The sequence below is a fragment of the Cnephaeus nilssonii genome (genome assembly GCF_951640355.1).
Source record: "Cnephaeus nilssonii genome assembly, chromosome: 19".
Taxonomy (NCBI): Eukaryota; Metazoa; Chordata; class Mammalia; order Chiroptera; family Vespertilionidae; genus Cnephaeus; species Cnephaeus nilssonii.
This window is the reverse complement of record NC_137090.1, coordinates 3,775,202-3,793,794: the sequence shown is the minus strand read 5'-3', so window position 1 is coordinate 3,793,794 and position 18,593 is coordinate 3,775,202. Positions and strand designations below refer to the sequence as shown.

At 59.6% G+C, this 18,593-nt stretch overlaps 1 protein-coding gene across 2 annotated transcripts; it reads left to right on the top strand.

The window, feature by feature from the left end:
• The first annotated feature begins 7,425 nt into the window (after positions 1-7,425).
• Positions 7,426-18,056, top strand: CDR2L (cerebellar degeneration related protein 2 like). Of its 2 annotated transcripts, none has more exons than XM_079797795.1 (5): positions 7,426-7,937; positions 13,621-13,733; positions 13,912-14,045; positions 14,258-14,425; positions 15,512-18,056. In XM_079797795.1, the coding sequence occupies exons 1-5, from the start codon at positions 7,859-7,861 to the stop codon at positions 16,401-16,403; spliced, it is 1,386 nt and encodes a 461-aa protein (XP_079653921.1). In that variant the 5' UTR covers positions 7,426-7,858; the 3' UTR covers positions 16,404-18,056. The 2 variants fall into 2 exon arrangements, with proteins under 2 accessions (XP_079653921.1, XP_079653920.1); XM_079797794.1 differs by having other exon boundaries at positions 13,897-14,045.
• The last annotated feature ends 537 nt before the right edge of the window (positions 18,057-18,593 follow it).

Here is an 18,593-nt window from a genome sequence, read left to right as displayed (position 1 = left end):
AATTGAAACCACAATACGATAACCATTATATACCTACTAGAGGCCCGGTGCACAGATTCGTGCACCGTTGGGATCCATCGGCCTGGCCTGCAAGGATCAGGCAGAAACTGGCTCTCCAACATCCCCCCGAGGGGTCCCGGATTGCAAGAGAGCAGTTCTTGGGTGATGCACCCTAGAATCGGGCTCCCTCCTCTCTGGTTCCCAGTGTGTCACCTGAGAACCACAGCTGCCAAGTCACCACAGCTTGGCAGCTCCTGCATTGAGTGTCTGCCCCCTGGTGGTCAGTTCACGTCATAGCAACCGGTTGGATGGTTGGAGGGACACTTAGCATATTAGCCTTTTATATATATATAGATTAGGATGGGTTTTTTCCAAAAATCCTGACATACCAAATATTGGTGAGGATGGGGAGCATTTATAGTTTCTTATAAAGGTAAAAACTATAATCCCACTCATGGTATTTACCCAGGAGAAATTAAGACAGATACTCACACAAAAAGCCTGTGTACTGCTGATAGTAATTTCATTCATAATCACCCAAAGTTTAAAATAACCCAAATGCCCATCGTCTGATGAATAAACAGATTGTGGTCCAGCTATGCACAGGGACTAGAACTCAGCAACAAAAGGAACAGCGAGTGATACATGCAGGGACAGTGTGGACCATCTCAAAGGCATTGGCCAGACACAGAAGGTAAACTGTATGATGCCATTTATATGACATTCTGGGAAAGGCAAAACATTGGGACAGAAAACACATCAATGTTAGCCATAAACTGGGAGAAGGCTAAGGGGATTGCCTACCAAAGGGTATGAGGTAGTGGTGGTGGTTCCAGGACTGTATATAAATTTTGATAGTAATTTTTTTTAAAGAAAAAAGACGATGTATTCAGAAAACATATTAGTAGTAAAAGAGAGCTTTAGAATGTCTCAAGAGATGACTAGCCCTTCATTTGATGATCCCTAGTAGGTTCTTAGTTATGATCCCCCTACGGAAAGCATGCCGTGACCTTCATTTATGCCCAGCATAGAGGAGGAGTCACCAGTCTGGGGCTGCCGCAGCCCTCTCTGGAGCCCTTTTTGTTCTGAATTCAACCATCAATCATGCAACAAACATTGACTCAGCACCTACTAAGTGCCAGGCACCTTGCAAGCTGCCAGGGCCTGAGCTACCGAGGCAAGTTCCTACTGGAAAAAGAGAGAGAGAGAGAGAGAGAGGAGGGGGAGAGGGAGCAACAGAGAGGTACAGGGTTGAGAGTGGGAGTCTGTCCAGAGCCCTGGTGGAATGGTGAGGAAAGCTCTGCAGTGTGGGGAAGGCGGGACTAGGTTTGGAGGATGACAGAGCATCAGTCAGGGTCCCAACAGGAAGCGGATGGAACACGCAGACAGAGGAGCCAGCAGCGGTTCATTAAGGGGTGATTTACAAGGAGAGGGAAACCAACAAGAACCGTGATGCACTCGGGGGGCTAGAAGCAGCGGGGAGCCTGGGCCATCCTTAAGCCTGAGGGGCAAAGGGAGGCGTGGTTGCCCGAGCCCAGAAGAAGAAAGCCCAGCTGTAGGAGAGGCCCACAGGAGCAGGGGCCTCCCAGGGGAGGGCGCTGTCGGAGAGATCCCCCACCTTCACTCCTCTCCCCTCCACTTCCTGCTGGTGCTTCCCACCAGGGGGCCCACAGACAGCAAGAGACAAAGGACCCACAGGTGCAGCCACAAAAGCTTCAGCCCCCGGGCCTGGAGCAGCTGGAGACAACGGAAAGGGGTTGGAAAGGGCGAACGGAGCGTGTCCCACGGCCAGGCAGGTGGAGGGAGCAGGAGCAGAAGGAAGGCCCAGAAGCGCAGAGAGCCTGGGACAACCAGATCGCAGACACCTGGTGGGGCGAATGCAGAGTGACAGGAGCTACAGCTGGAGACAGGCCAGGGCCAGAGCAGAAAGAGCTGCATACACCCTGTCAGGGAGCCTTGATCTCATGCTCTGAGCAACAGGAGCCTTCGAAGCAGGGGAATAATGTCATTATGTCTTAGCAAAGTCATTCTGGCTGCTGCAGGAAAGACAGTGACCGAACACAGCGAATCCAGCGGGGCGTGGGGGGGGGGGGGGCGGGGCGGAGAGAGATGATGAGGGTTGAACCTAGGCAGTCACCGGTGATATGGTGACTATGGATGCAGGTGATGATGGGGATGTGGAATCTTGATTGTCAGGTGGATGCATGGTCTCGGTACTATGGCTACTTCCCCACCAAACTTGGCGTAGAACCATAAACATGGTTATAAAGGAAGCAGTCGGTGATTCAGCTGAGGTGGCCTGTGCCCGCTCCCCAACCGCTGGGGCCTCAGCCGGGGAGATAGAATGGCCAGGGGAGGGGTTAACTCGGTGCAGCTGGGTGCTGGAATCATCTGGAGGCTTCTTCACTCACACATCGGGCACCTGGCATGTCGGGAGGAGGTAAAGGCGGGGCTCAGCGGGGGCTGAATCTGGAATCGTCAGCATGGGACCCAATGTGTGGCCTGGGCATCGCACAGCAAGGCCCCGGGTTCTGAGAGTGAGTGTCCCAAAGGGTGCAAACCAGAAAAGGCGTCTGAGCCCCAGCCAGTGTGGCTCAGTGGGTTGAGTGTAGTCCTATGCACTGAAAGGTCACTGGTTCGATTCCTGGTCAGGGCACATACCCGGTTTGTGGCAACCAATCATCAATGTTTCTCCCTCCCTGTCTGTCTCTCCCTTCCTCCCTCTCTAAAGTCAATAAACATATCCTCAGGAAACATATCCTCGGGTGAGGATTTGTAAAATGTCAAGAAAACAAACTGCCACTTTGTGGGTGATTCTCTTCTCCACACGTTGTCCCCCCAAACCCCGCCCTTCTCTCTCCTGGCCTTTGTCTATAAGCCTCATGTCAGTAAATGGCACTTCCCCCCAAATCAGTGTCACCCTTGTCGCCTCTCCTCTTGTCACCCCAAGGCCAATCCATCACTGCACCCTGATGTTCTTCCCCACACACGTATCATCTCCACTGCCCCCCTCGCCAGAGCCCGGGGGTTGGCCCCCATCCACAGCAGCCTCCACTCCTGCCCCTCTCATCTCTTCTCTGCAGAACAGCGGGCAGCCGTAAAGTGCAGCTCACAGCCCTCCCCCACTGAAAACGCCCCAGAGTCCTTTGCTGGGAACGACTTCCTCAGGCTGCACTGTGACCTCCCAGCCCACGTGCTCCCCTCCCCCGAGTCCCCAGCTCCACACGCTGGTCTTCCCACGTTTCCCCAACCCCCTGAGCTTGCTGCCCCAGGTCTCCGCACAGGTTGTTCCTTCCGCCTGGGACAGCCCTCCTCCTCCTCTTCGTGTGCCTGTCCCCCTCTCCTCCTTGGGGTCTTATCTTTTTTTAAAAAAAATAGTTTTTTATTGATTTCAGAAAGAGGGAGAGAGACATAGAAACATCAATGATGAGCGAGAACCATTCCCTCTCACCCCCCACTGGGGATCGAGCCCACAACCCAGACATGTGCCCTGACCAGGAATCGAACCCTGACCTCCTGGTTGACATTCAACCACTGAGCCACACCGGCCAGGCAGGGGTCTTATCTTTTATATATATATATATCGATTTTTTTACAGAGAGGAAGAGAGAGGGATAGAGAGTTAGAAACATCGATGAGAGAGAAACATCGATCAGCTGCCTCCTGCACACCCCCTACCGGGGATGTGCCTGCAACCAAGGTACATGCCCTTGACCGGAATCGAACCTGGGAACATGCCCTTGACCGGAATTGAACCTGGGACCCTTCAGTCCGAAGGCCAACGCTCTATCCACTGAGCCACACCGGTTAGGGCAGGGAGTCTTATCTTTAAAGCCTCTTTTCCTGACAGATTTCCCATCCCCAGCGGTTGTTATTTCAGCCCCTGGTGTTCCCTAAAACCTTACCACCGTGTGAAATATGTTTGTCTCTTTATTTGGTTTATGTCTGTCTCTCCTGGTGAAATGCAAGTTTCGTGGGAGCGGGGACTGGGCCTGTCTTGCTCCCTGCAACCCCAGCACCTGCACTGGCCTGGACACAGAAATCACCTCTTGGGCAGGGGAGTGACGGTGACTCCTGGGCGATCGTAGAAGATGGAGCCACTTGGATTGTCCACGTCAGTAAGTAGGAATTCACCGGCTGTTTCTCAGATCCAGTTTTTAGTACTTTGAGGAGCCTTTGGGCGGGGGGGGGGGGGGGTGGATCTGAGCTGGGACAGGGAAGGGCCAAGGGACCTGGCTGCACCGCTGGTTCTAGAGCATTCCTTTGTTCACTCGCTGGGCCTGCTACGTGCCTGCCCTTAAGGAGCTCCCAGTCTGAGGGGTGGATCTGGCAGTGCCTGGAGCTTCGCCACAGGTCTCTTAGGTCCATGGCTCTGGCCTTGACTGAGAGCCTCGCCTGCCCCCTCGGCCCCCGCTCCCTACCAGGAAGGGAAGGTCCCTGGACAGGACTCCCAGGAGCCCTGCCAGCAGAGGGGTGGTGGTCGGTGAGGAGCAATCCTCCAGGTAAAAGTAGTTATAATAACAATGACCCTGAAGGCAAACACTGACTGGTGCTCTAAGCACTTGGCCTGTGTTAACGCGGGGAATCCTCCCAACAACCCCATGACTTGGTACTGAAAGAGCAGGGTGAGCCCTAGCCGGTTTGGCTCAGTGGATAGAGCAGTGGCCTGCAGACGGAAGAATCCCAGGTTCAATTCCGGTCAAGTGCATGTGCCTCGGTTGCAGGCTCCTCCCCAGCCGGGGGCCAGGGCCCTGGTCCTGGTCGGGACATGTGCAGGAGGCAACCACATCGATGTTTCTCTCTGTCTTTCCCTCTCTCTAAAAGTCAATGGGGGAAAATATCCTCGATGAGGATTTAAAAAAAGAGAAAGGTGAGGCCACAGGAGGACACTCAGCATATGCATCCTAAATGACAGGCCTGGAAGGTTTAACTGCAGGGATTCGAGGTAGACGTATGGAAGCACTTCCCGACCACAGGGACTGTGAGAATCTTGTCCCGGACAGACTCAGATGGTTGATGGGGGGAAGGGAGGGCACCAGATGACCTCACTCATTCAAATATATCCAGCGCCTTACCCTGCCAGGCACTGACCTCAGACTGGTGGACGGACGGGACAGATGGGGCAAGAGCATTCAGTGCAGCCGGTGCCCAGCGCGGGAATGTCTGGGGACAGCTAGGCCTGCAGGGGTGGGGGCACCCGAGGAAGGTGTCCCGGTGCCGCTCGATCCCTTGACCTCAATCCAAGATGAGCGGGAGGGGAGCGGAGAGGGGTGGGAGGGGAGCGGAGAGGGGTGGCAGGGGCCCAGAGGCTAGGGCTGGGCACCCTAGCCCTCCCCCAGCGGGACTGGGAGTGACCGAGACCCTTAACGTCAGCACCGCCTGCGCCGTCATTTCCGGTGGGCTGGGCTGGGGGTTGGCAATGTGCCCGCAGAGGGTCGCGTCAGAGTCCCTAGCCCACCCCACAGGGAGGGCGTTTGCCTCATTGCAGTTGCATGGGGCTCCGAGCTCCCACGGGTCCCTATCTGGGCTCTAGTCCCGCCTCTAGGATCCGGGAGCTCCTCGGATGGGGCCTGGGGAAGCGCTCCCGGTCCCCGGAGTGTGAAATCGGCCGCAGGGGAATCACAGTGCCCAGGGCTTGGGGGACGTTGAGCCGGTCAACGTGGCGTCTGGACGCTCCTGACAAGGAACACGGTGAAATAGGTCTGAGTGACCCACAGATGGGGCACCGGCTCTGGGGGCTCCCAAGATCAGCTGATTTATAAGTCCCAGCCACACGTGGCTCTATACTCTGCTGAGAGGAAAAGGCCTGCAATGGATCCCAGGGCTTGTTGGCCGGGAGCTCAGGAAGACAAAGGAATTTCCTGCTGCAAAGGCAGATCTCATTTTCCTCCTCATGCAAGAGTCTAGAAAATATGATTACATCTGCCCGGAAGGCACAAGGGTGATCCCACTGGCCTCGGAGCCTGGGTTCTGATGAACCGAATTGGGCAAAGGGCCCAGCACAGGCCTGGTCTACAGCAGGAACCCCACCCCCCCACCCCCCACACCCCACACCCCCCCACACCCCCGCATCCACAGCTCTGAGTCACCTGGGCCTCCATCCTCCAGCCTCTGTCCCCCTGGGAAGCTGTCAGGGAGGCTCCACAAACCTGGCAGAGCTGGTTGCCCAGCTTCAGCCCACCCCAGCCTTGTGGGACCTAGGGGGGGTCCAGCCTGAATGACCCTGTCTAGTGCTCAGGCAGCAAGGAGAATCCAGCCTTGGTGACATGCTCGCCCCTACCAGGCACTGCTCCTGGGACTGGGGCACAGGGAGGGTGGCTGGATATAATCAGGGTATTTCAACAGTAGTGCCAGCATATAGTGGGTCCTAATAAAAATGAGTTAGATGGCCCTCGCTGGTTTTGCTTAGTGGTTAGAGCATCGGCGAGGACTGAAGGGTCGAAGGTTTAATTCTGGTCAGGGGCATGTACCTCGGTTGCAGGCTCGATCCCCGTCCCAACCAATCGATGTGTCTCTCTCACATTGATGTTTCTCTCTGTGTGTCTTTCCCTTTCCCTTCCACTCTGTCTAAAAATCAATGGAAAAAATATCCTCAGGTGAGGATTAAGAAAAAAATAAAATAAAAATGAGTTACATGCCCTGACCGGTTTTGCTCAGTGGATAGAGCATCGGCCTGCGGACTGAAAGGTCCCAGGTTCGATTCCAGTCAAGGGCATGTACCTTGGTTGCGGGCACATCCCCAGTAGGGGTGTGCAGGAGGCAGCTGATTGATGTTTCTAACTCTCTATCCCTCTCCCTTCCTCTCTGTAAAAAATCAATAAAATATATATATTTTTAAAAATGAGTTACATGAATGCTGGAGTCTGAAAACTCCTTTAAGGAAAGAATGCTTGGATAGGTGAAACTTTTTTATTTTAATGGGTATCATTGGATATAGGCTATGGATCCCAAGGAGAGGGCAATGGAACCTTAAAGAGGAAGGCCCAGAATGCACGTAACTCACCCTCAAACCTCCCCTCTTCTGGCCTGAGGTTTCTAGCCACAGGCATTTAAACATTTAACTTCTTACGGGTACTGTAATTGTCAATGAACACTCATTCATGGAAGGTATCAATAAGCCAGGCTGTTCTAGGCACTGAGCAGCCAGCTGTGAACAAAGGTAAGTTCCTTGCTGTCAGGAGATCCAGAGCTAGAGAAACACAACAGGTAAATGAAATAAAATAATTTCAGACAGTGAGACCTACTAGTAAACTGAAGGGGCCCAGCCTGGAGGGAAGGGGCGGGTTGGCAGCCAAACCAGGGCACCAGGGAGACCCCGCCCCAGGCCCCGCCTCCATCTTTGCATACGCCTTCTGATTGGCCGGCGGTGGCAGGCCCCACCCCGTGGAGCGGGCGGTTGGGGAAGCTCTAGGCGGTTGGGGAAACGCCGGGCAAACCCGGCCGAGATGCGGCCGCTGCTCCGGGTGTCGCTGGGCGGGCCGGGGGCATCGCGGGCCGGAGGTGGGCCAGGGGCGTCCGCCGTGGCACCCGCGCACTCTTAGCTCCCCGGACCTGCCTGCGGGCCCGGGCCCTCCTTGTTGCCTAATCGCCCGCCGTCCCCTCCCCTCTACCCTTTGTGCCGCCGCCGCTCGGAGTTCCCGGCCCCGCAGCACCCCGGCCGGGCCAGATCGCCGCGGCGCATCAGCCCGCTGCGGGCGCCAGGTCAGCGGCCGATGGCGAAGGGGCGCAGCGCGGGCGGGGGCGCTGCAGCCCGAGTCCGCGACGCGGGAGCCCGGGCCCGCCTCCGCCGCATTGTCCCGGGCCCCGCACCGCGGCCCTGAGCCGCGCCGCCGCAGCGCCCGCCCGCCCCCGCAGGGCCATGCGGAGGGCCGCCGGCATGGAGGACTTCTCCGCAGAGGAAGAGGAGCACTGGTACGACCAGCAGGACCTGGAGCAGGGTGAGCACGGAGGAGGGGGCCGGGGAGCGAGGTGCGCCCCGCGACCTCTGTTCACTTCTCCATTGTTGGGCGGTGTCAGCCCCGGGAGGGCTGAGCTGCACCCCGCGGCCCCGACTCCGATGGGTGATGCGGGTGGAGAATGGGGACGTGGAGAGAAGGGGCGCGCTGCCCGCGAAGACCGGCCCGGGCCCGCGAAGACCTGCAAAAGTCGGGGGAACAGTCTTCCTCTTCCCCGAAGGACAGGGGCACATACTTCACCCAGCTCGCCCACCCCAACTTGGAGGCAGGCACTGCCCAGGGCCACCCCCCCCCCCCCGATATTGCCGGGGGCCTGAGTACTGGCTGGGATTCTTTGGAGGCCGGGACGTGGCTCCTCGGTTGTTTGGCTGGGCGGGGTGGAGTGTGTGGGGGGAGGGGGAGAATGATCTTATCCCCAATCCAGCGACACCCTTCTTCCCTGCCAGAATTCCTGAGCTCTAAGACTCGCGGAAAGTTTCCCCAACTCCCTTCCCCTCTACCCAGGGAGGGGATAGGGGTGCGGGCACCCAGTCAGGGGAGAGGTGAAGATTTGGAGTCCCCTGGCCCTCCCCCAAAAAAACCCGCCCCCTCCCGAACTGCTCATGGTTTGGGGGTCAGGTTTGGCAATTCTGAGCAAGAGCCCAGATTAGAGGGAGCCACCTCCCGCCTCCATCTGTGAGCAGCGAGGGCGACTGGAAGTGGGTTAGAAGGTGGTGATGAGGTGGCCGAAGTGACATCACTAAGAGTAGGAGCCGGCTGTTAGGACCGGAAGGAGGAGTAGGCCTGAGGGTCAGAGCCAAGGCCTGCTAGACGGGAGTCAAATCCACCCTCTCCCGCACAAGAGCACCTCATTCTTGGAGGTCAGGGCTGGAGGCGTGTCCAGGAGAAGTGACCACAGCCCCCGGTGGGCAGGTGTGGACACAAGTCTGATTGAGTGCGCGCACACACACACACACACACACACACACTCTGGGGCTCCACCCTCGGCCCCCAAGGCCTGGCTTTTACCTCAGGGAGACATCTACCCAGACCTGGAGCCTTTGTTACTGGCCCTGACCCACATCCTCACGTGGCCAGATTTGCTGGTAGATGAGGCTCAGTCCTGTGCTCAGGAATGTGGGGTAATCAGAGCCTCTGAGCACCTGTGTGTGGGACTGGGCGTGCTGGGCTGCGCCCTGCCGTCCTCTATGCCCCGGAGTCTACCCTCAGCTTCCCTGCCTGGAGCGAGAGGCCCAATACTGGCTGTGACCACCCCTTCCCAGCCCTGGGCACTACTTTTGCCACAAACACCCATCAGGCTCCCCTTCGGGTCAGACACGATCCTGGGCACTGGACCAGGTGGAGGCGGGCTTGTAATTGAGTGCAGGTGACAGGATGCAATGAGAGGGCTGCATGGAAGAGGCAGCCTAGAAGGAAAGGTTGGAAAATGGCCTCCCCTCCCGGGAGGCAGATGCTGATATTACTGCTGTCTCATTTCTCTCCTGCTCCCTTACGGAAGTCTCTGGCGCCATGCCCGGCCCAGATGTGGGGGGAAGGAGCCCGGGAGTAAGGGTGGGAGATGTGTTGCTCCCAGAGAGGGAGACGTGTCCGGTTCCCACTGGGCTGGGTGCCTGTTCTGGGCCGGGGTGGGGGATGGTCCCAGCTGGCCCCCTGCTCTGGCCTCTGCAGTCAGCCTCCCCTCCTGGCCTCAGCTTGCACCCAGAGCCCTGGAACAAGGAGGGAAACCAGTACTGAGATGGTGGCAGAGACGTCAGGAGCTTTTGACCAAACACCAATGAGTGCTGAGCCTGGGGAGTGACCTCTGCCCTCGGGGGAGTGACCTCTGCCCTCGGGGGGCCTCCACATTCCAGCAGAGGAGGCAGAAAGGAGATCAAACTAGCAACTGCGGGAGCCACAGGGGCGCTGTGGCAGGCAGACTCCCGAAGGTTACACACAGGCCCCTCTGAGCGGAGGGGGGAAGGTGCTCCCCGGGCCGAGGGAGGAGGGCAGGCATTCTGGGTGTAGGGGACGCTATACAAGGCATGGAGCAACGTGGAAAGATCATGCGTGATGGGAAGTAGGGCTTAGAGGCTGGGGTGGGGTGGGGGGGTTGGAGGAAGTCCCAGGCACAAGTACTGCGGCACCCCCGTGGGGCCAGCGTGGAGAGCTGGAGGGTGGCATGAGTGTTTGCCAAAAGCCGGCCCCATTGGGGATCGGATGCCTGTTGCGCCCCCTTCTCTACACCCAGTTCCCCAGTTCTCTGCCAGCTGCTCCCTAGCTGCCCCTTAGTGTCCCGGGAAGTAGTTTGCCCAGCCAGCCTGGCTCTGGAGCAGCACCACCCCCTCAGGGCAGGCCCCAGCCTCACTCCCGGAGCGTGGCCACCAGCATCCTGTCTGACTGGGATGCTGTTGCACCCCAATAGCAAGGTCCCTGGCTCCCCCTGTCCGCTGCTCACTGCCAGCACTTGTAAAAATAGAGAACGCCATGCGTTAGTAAGCACGGGCACCCGCCTCCCATCGCAGACCCGTGGGTGCCTCTTTGCACCGAGACAGGGCTGCTGAGTCACACATTTGAAGTCCTGGGCGCCTGACCTTGAGACTCAGCCTCCGGCGAGAGCTCCGGCGTGGCACTGAGATTGGGTGCCCGGACCCCAATTCTGTGGACACAGAGTTCCTGACATTCAGGCCCTGTAGGCTGGAAGCGGGACACCCGCAGCCCTGCCAGGTGGTAGATGGCCTTCTCCTCTCCTCCCCCCCCCCCCCCCCCCATTATCCTTGTCTCTCCTTCCCTGTGCCTGTCCCCTGTCCCTTTCCTGCCGCCCTGCTCCGGAGCCTGGGGCCCCACCAGACCCCAATCAGTGAGCGCAGTGGGATTTCAGCATTTCTTTCGAAAGACGTCCCCGTCTCCTGGCCGTGACCTCGCAGGCTTCTGGGGCGTTGCTCCTGGGCAGCACTCAGCTGGTCCAGGGGGAAGCCGCTGAAGCCGCTGCAGGAGACCCAGAAACCCGGGGTCCGGCCCGGGGACGGGCGGGAGGCTCTGTACCTTCCCTGGCTTGGTCCAGTGGTCTGCTTGTGGCCGCTGTTCATTCCTCCGGCTTCTGGCTTAGCCAGCTCCCCGATTCTCCCACTCCCAGGCCTCCCTCCCTGGAGCCCTCCGTAAGCTGTTGCCCTTCCCCGGCACTGGCTCCCCTCAGTCCCTGGCCGTGCACCTTCTAGACCTTTCTCCAGATCCCTCCTGGCAGCTTGGACCAGCTGAGCTTGCATTAGGATCCAGTTTCCCTGTGATAGTCCCTGAGAGTCTCCCCACCCCCAGAGCTTCTGTTGTTCCCTTCTTCCCGTTCCTGAATCACTGGGGGGGCCCAGGCCACAGTCATGCCTTCCAGGGCCGCGTCCCTGGTCTGTAGTGTGACTTCAGCTGCTGCGGGAATGCCCGCAGCTCCGATGCTCACCTGGGAGGACGAGCAGAGCGGGCAGCGAGCAGAGAGGGCAGCGTTCAGGACCATCCCTCGCTCCCTCTGAGCCCTGGGACTCTGCAGGGGGTCCACGCAGGCCACCCACAGAGCCTGTCCCCTCACACCCTTGCAGGCGACATCAGTAGCAATGGCCTCTTTACAGGCTACCTGACAGTTCCCAAGGGAGGAGAGGTTGCTGAGTGTGGCCCTAGGGGTGGTCTTGCTGGGTTCACAACCCTCACATCCAGCCTCTCACTCTGTAGACTTGCCCAACTCACAGCTGATAAATTCCTACCACAAGTGTCCTCACTCCCCCACTAGGTTCCTGCCAGGTAGCCCGTGTTTCCCTGGCAGCATCATCAGAAGGTTAATGAATTGCTCGAGGCTCATGGTTCTGAGCTGAGATTTGTCTGAGCTGAGATTTTGTCGAAAGGAAAGGCGGGGAAGGTGTTGAGGAGAGCGGCTCGTTTGTCCAGGCTAAGCCATTGTCATTGCAGCCTTGCTCCGGGATCACGGCTTTGCACTCCTCAACCAGGGACTCCTCTGGGTGACATCTGGGCACAGCCCCCCGCCCCCCGCACCTGGCCTAGGTCCAGCCTGGAGACTGCATGCTGCCTGTTTTAAAATCTCACCTCTGTGTGGGCACAGACTCCAGGTTTGTTCCTAGTGGACGGCTAGGACTTTGGTCCAGGCTGGTGGCTGGTCAGAGTCCCCTCCAGCTTTCTAAGGTGAGGTCAGTCCCCCCCCCAGCCGGCTGAAGCAAGCCCAGGCTCTGCTCTCAAATGCCCACCTGGAGTCACTGCTCTCTGGGGCTCTCCAAGAGGAACCCCCCACCCCCGCTTGTTGGGTGCAAGGGAGGGGCCCGCTGAACCCACTGTTTCTGAAACTTGCCAGGAGGGAGCATGGAGGCCTTCCATCCTCTAGGGGTCCTAGAACCACCACTGTCTTTCTGGAAAGGGAACATGGTACCGAGCTCAGTCCCTGGCCCGCAGCCCTTCGGCCCCGTCAGAGCTGCCTTCACGCCTCTGGGTTGGGATTCATACCATTGGCCTCGACTGAGGGCCTCATCGTGGGACAAGGATCCAGCTGTCCTGGATGGCATTTTGGCAGAACAAATCAAATAGGTCCCTCCCCGCCCCACCACACCGCCTCCTAAAACCAGGCCAGGTCCCCTCCCAGCCTCTGACAGGTGTTCATGTACCTCGGGCTGGGAGGGGAGAGGAGGTTCCAGTCCTGCAGATACAAGATCTGGGCTGAGGGGGAAGAGGACGGCTTGTTTCCCAGGGAAAGGAGTGTTCAGAGAAGGCACGTGACACTAGGACCACATGCTACCGACTGGGACCAGGAGGCCTGAATTCTGCTTTCAACATGGCTACAACCCCGCTGGGGACCTGGGGCCAGTCCTTCTTCCCTCTCTGGCCTGCCATCCCCGCTGGGGACCTGGGCCAGTCCTTCTCCCCTCTCTGGCCTGCCATCCATAGAATGGGGATGTTACGCCAAAGAGCTCTGAAGCCTCATCAAACTCTAATACGCAGCGAGCCCCTCCGCCCCGCCACCTCTCTGCGCTCCCAGTCCCCTCCCAAACCAGCTCCAAGGCTGCCCATGGCCAGCCGCCCGCCGGCCCCAGGAAGACGAGCTCTCCCTTTTTATCGTCCAAGTCACTTGCCCCTGGGTCTCATCACACGCTCCTCACTCACTCTTTCGAGCAGGATCGATACACCTGCTCGGTGCCAGGTACTGATCTAGGTCCTGGGGGTATCCGTGAACTAACAGGCCAAACCCCTGCCCTGTGAGCTGATAGTCAGGAGAGGCGACAGGTGAGGGAGCACGCTGTTGGGTGCGCTCGGTGGTGATCTGTGCTAAGGAGAAGAAGCTAAGTGGGGAGGGTGTGGGACAGGGGAGGTGCCATTAAAATCAATAGTTGGCAGAAGTCTCCTGGAGAAAAGGACATGGAAGCACAGACCTGAAGGCAGACAGGGATGAGCCGGGGGGGGGGGGGGGGGGGGGGCGGGGGATGCGAGGACATTCCAGGCAGAAGCAACAGCCAGTGCACAGGCTTCGCTCCTGGCCTGCATCCCCTCCCAAGTGGGGGCTCCCCTAGTCAGCCCCCGTGTCCTGGTCGCCTTGGGGTCCCCGAGGCCCAGCTGAGAATGAATGCTCAGACATGAGTGGGGGTCCTCTGGCTTCTTTCTCACACTGCTCGTTGCTTCTCCCACCCCCCGCCCCTCCCTCCAGACTTGCACTTGGCCGCTGAGCTGGGGAAGACACTGCTGGAGAGGAACAAGGAGCTGGAGGCGTCGCTGCAGCACATGTACGCCACCAACGAGGAGCAGGTGCAGGAGATCGAGGTGAGGCCCGCCCTGCGCACCATCCCGGGCAGCCCTCTTGCACCACTGTCTTTACCCCCAAAGCAAACCTGCTCCTAGAAGTGGGAGGAGAGCCCAGGCAGAGACATTCTCCCGAACCCTGTTCTGAAAGGTCACTCACCCACCACCCCCTACCGACCCCCAGTACCTGACCAAACAGCTGGACACGCTGCGGCACGTGAATGAGCAGCACGCCAAAGTGTACGAGCAGCTGGACCTGACAGCCCGCGACCTGGAGCTGACCAACCAGAAGCTGGTGCTGGAGAGCAAGGCTGCGCAGCAGAAGATCCACGGGTGAGGGCCCAGTGGAGGATTATGGGGAGGAGGGGTGGCGAGGGGAGGCCCAGGACTGGGAGTGCTGTGGGCATAGGGACCCAGGGGTGTGACACCTGCTCCTTCTCCCAGAAGCCCAGGCTGGGGACCTGGGATGGTAGTGAGTTTGCCTGAAGAGGGCTGGCCCCTCCCCTTAAAGTCCCTCCCCTGCCTGTCCCCCACCCCACCCCCAGGCTGACGGAGACCATTGAGCGCCTGCAGGCCCAGGTGGAGGAGCTGCAGGCCCAGGTGGAGCAGCTTCGGGGCCTGGAGCAGCTGAGAGTGCGCCGGGAGAAGCGGGAGCGCAGGCGCACCATCCACACCTTCCCCTGCCTCAAGGAGCTGTGCACCAGCAGCCCCCGGTAGGCGAGGGCGCCACTCGTGTCTGAGTGCCCAGGATGCCATTCAGGAGAGCAGGGAGAGGGTGGGCAAGGAGCGCTGGTGCGTCGTCCGGGCTATTGGCGAGACTGGTCCCGTTGCTGACGGTCCGCAGCTGGCGTTCGCTGAGCCCTGGCCATGAGCCCAGGACTCTGCTAAGCAGCTTAATGGTCATGGCAGTACCATGAGGTGTTTGTGTTTTTTTTTTACAGAGAGGAAGGGAGAGATAGAGAGCTAGAAACATCGATGAGAGAGATACATCGATCAGCTGCCTCCTGCACAGCCCCCACTGGGGACGTGCCCGCAACCAAGGTACATGCCCTTGACCGGAATCGAACCCGGGACCTTTCAGTCCACAGGCCAACGCTCTATCCACTGAGCCAAACCGGTTTCGGCTACCATGAGGTGTTTATCATCTTCGCTGCTCAGATGAGGAAGTTGAACCCGGAGGGTTAAGTGTCTTTCCAAGGTCACCTGTTAGTAAGCCAGGAGGGGTTACCACTACACCTCAGTGGCCATTCAACCTCAAGGAGATGACTTGTGAATGTAACACATGTGGTGTATTTAGTGGGCGTTTCAATGCGGTCCTGGCCAAAGACAGTGCCTCTCACAGTAATTGAGGGGCGCCTACTAAAGAGGTGTGGACGAGGCATAGGAGCACGGGGAGGGGCGGACCCTGCAGCGCCTGGGGTGGCCATAGTGAGGCACTGTTTCCCTAGGCCCAAAGGGGCCCGGGGCAGGGAGGTTCCTGGAACCTGGAAGGCATGGAGGGTGCTGCCTGGCCGCACTGACCAGGAAGGCGCCTGGGGAAGACATTCCCACCACCTCCTCCACTCCCACTTCCGCCCTCGGCCCGCCCATCCCTCCCACGGGCTGAGCTCAGGAGAGAGCCAGGTGACCTGGCTGAAGCAGTCCCTTGAGGTCAGAGGGAGAAGGGCCGAGAGCGGATCTAGAGGGACAAGCAGGATATGCAGCTCTGTGGACCAGAAAGATGTAAGTGTCCGGGGCTGGGCTCCCGGGCCTTGCCCATGACCAAAGCCCCTGCCCCCCTGCCCCCCTCTCTCTCCCAGGTGCAACGATGCCTTCCGCCTGCACAGCTCCTCCCTGGAGCTGGGCCCCCGGCCCCTGGAGCAAGAGAATGAGAATCTGCAGACGCTGGTGGGAGTGCTGCGCTCCCAGGTGAGCCAGGAGCGGCAGCGCAAGGAGCGGGCGGAGCGCGAGTTCGCCTCGGTGCTGCAGGAGTACTCGGAGCTGGAGCAGCAGCTGAGCCAGATGGAGGGCTGTCGCCTCCGCGTGCAGGAGCTGGAGGCCGAGCTGCTGGAGCTGCAGCAGATGAAGCAGGCCAAGACCTACCTGCTGGGCCGGGAGGACCACCTGGCCGAGGCCCTGCTGGCCCCCCTCACCCAGGCCCCTGAGGCCGATGACCCCCAGCCAGGCAGCGGGGACGAGTTCGGGGCCCAGGACGGCGTCTCCTCCCCGGCCACCTCCCCCAGCCACGCTGTGCGCAAGAGCTGCAGCGACACGGCGCTCAACGCCATCGTGGCCAAAGACCCCGCCAGCCGGCACGCGGGCAACCTCACGCTGCACGCCAACAGCGTGCGCAAGCGGGGCATGTCCATCCTGCGCGAGGTGGACGAGCAGTACCACGCGCTGCTCGAGAAGTACGAGGAGCTGCTGAACAAGTGCCGGCAGCACCGCGCGGGCGTGCGGCACACGGGCGTGCAGACCTCGCGGCCCATCTCCCGGGACAGCTCGTGGAGGGACCTGGGGGGCAGCGAGGAGGGCCAGGGCGAGGCCAAGGCGGGCGAGAAGAGCCTGAGCCAGCACGTGGAGGCCGTGGACAAGCGGCTGGAGCAGAGCCAGCCCGAGTACAAGGCGCTCTTCAAGGAGATCTTCTTCAGGATCCAGAAGACCAAGGCCGACATCAACGCCACCAAGGTCAAGACCCACAGCAGCAAGTGACCCTGTGCCGGCCTGCAGCCTCCCCCAGGCCGGGCCCGGGTCCCTCGAGCCTGGGCCCGCTGCCGCTGGTGAGTGAGGGAGCCTTTTGGCAGCAGTACATCCCAGTGGAGGCCGCTCCAGAGAGCTGGCGGGGGCACAGCTGCTCCCTGCAGGTGTGGGGGCGATCCACAGGTCAACACGCCTGGCCTCCCAGAACCCCCCACCGTCCTGTGTCAGCCCAAGGCACAGCTAAGAGTTTCAAAGCCAAACGTCCCCCCTTCCCTGGGGATTCCCAGCCCCCAGCTTTCTGACCCTAGATTTGTGGCCAGGCTTCTAAAAGCCATCTGGACCAGTTGTTTTTTTTTGTTTTGTTTTGTTTTGCCCCAAAGTTTGGGTTTTTTTTAAGAGATTTGCAATGTAAGGTCCCCCTGACCCCTTGCCACAACTGGAAACACTTGAAGGGGGACCCCAGAGCCAGCTGTGGCCGGTTCCCGGGGTCTCCTTGACCACCCACTGCTTCTCCCCAGCTGTGACACTGTCATTCCCTTAGCACCAGCTGTCCCACCCCCAGGGCCCCACCCAGGTCAGAGATGACCCTGCCATGCAGAGCAGAGAGCCTCAGCCTGGCCCCGAGTGCCCCCTGCCCCTCCCCCCACACCCACCCCCGCCCCCGCCCTAGTGAGGTGGCCTTCTCCCCGGAGACCCTCAGCCCACTGCAGATCTGTAGCCAATCGGGAGGGGAGCAGAACCCCTCGCAGCCATACACGAGCGGTGCACCGTTTCCCTCAGAGCCAGCCTCCTCGGGCTCCAGCCCTGGAAATGCCTTCTGGGCATTAAGCCTTCCAGGGGTCTGGGCGGTGGGGAGCCCCCATCTCTGCACCCCACCTGCAACTCAAGTTTGGCCTCTGCCTACCCCCACCTCAGGGACCATAACGTGTCTCATTCACTCCCATGTTCCCCCCAGCTGACCCCACAGCAGGTCACACCTGCTGCCCCCCAGAACGTCCTGGGCATGCGCAACAAGCCAGCGGCCCCAGCGTCCACCCCTGCCCCCCTTCACTGGGCGGCCCGAGACTCGCCCCACACTGAACGGTTCTGAAACGCGACCCGGATGGAGAACATGTCTCCTTCCCATAAAAAGCCTGCTCTTACCCTCCTGCCAGGGTGGGGGGCCTCGAGGACCCGGGGGTCAGGGGCTTACTCTTTGGTTAAGGCTTTAGAAAGGCCAGCTGCAACTAAGGGATGCCAAGGTCCCAGCCTGCCCTGAGCCACTCTCAGAAATCCGAGGAGCCAGACGGCCCGGTGAAGGCGGTGGCCCGGCCTCCGCTGGGAGCCCAGCGGGAACCTCCATGCCTTACTTGTTTCTAAGGGGTACAGGGGTCTTCAGCACGCCGGCCTCCCCCGAGGCGCCACCGGCTCTCTGGGCAGCACTGTGCTGAGCTGTGGCCGGTCCTCTGTCCACACACCTTGGAGCCCTTTGTCCTGTGGGGCTGGGCAGCTCCCAGCCCTCCCGTGTCGGTCATCTAGGGGGAGGGGGTGGGTGCGTCGGGGTGGGGGAAGGGCTCCTGCCTGTTTGTTCCCTGTTCTGTAGCAGCCCACCAGCATCACCTTTGAAGTATACATGAGAGAAATATATTTGCAAATGCTTTATTCTCTTCTTTAATAAAAAATGCACCAGTATTCTAAAAGCAGAAATGGCCCGACCCATGTGCTTCTGTGCGTCTCACCCCCCCCCCCCACCTCCATCACTTAGCTTTGGGGAGAAAGGACTTCCTGAGCCCCGTCCCCCAATGCATGGCAGTTAGGGAGCTCTGAGTGGGAGGTCTCGGAAGCTGCCGTGTTTACGAGTGCCAGCTATGAGGGGCACCCCATGCTGGGGGCACCTTCCTTGTTGGACAGATGTTGCAGCTCCCAACCCACACCTGCCAACAGCTTCGACTTCAGAAACCAAAGAAGAGGCCCTGAATCTGGGGGGGCTCAGTTCCTCGCTGCCTTCTCCACACTTCAGTTCCACATGGAAAATTCTGGGGGCTCTGTGGGTCCCAATCCCATGAGGAAACGCTTCCATAACCTTCCCCCGGAGGTCAGCTCAGGGAGCTCCCCGCTGCACCCCTTCCCTTCCTGAAGGAGCCAGGGGCAACCTCCCTGGGGCCCTGGAGGTGAGGACGGTGTGGTGTGGGGAGTCCACAGCTAGACCCCAAAGTGGTGGTG

Excerpts from the sequence above, each read along its gene's own strand:
- CDR2L (XM_079797794.1), top strand. The coding sequence starts at position 7,859 with ATGCGGAGGGCCGCCGGCATGGAGGACTTCTCCGCAGAGGAAGAGGAG. Across the intron at positions 7,938-13,620 it reads CCAGCAGGACCTGGAGCAGG|ACTTGCACTTGGCCGCTGAG; the intron begins GTGAGCACGGAG and ends CCCTCCCTCCAG. Across the intron at positions 13,734-13,896 it reads AGCAGGTGCAGGAGATCGAG|TACCTGACCAAACAGCTGGA; the intron begins GTGAGGCCCGCC and ends ACCGACCCCCAG.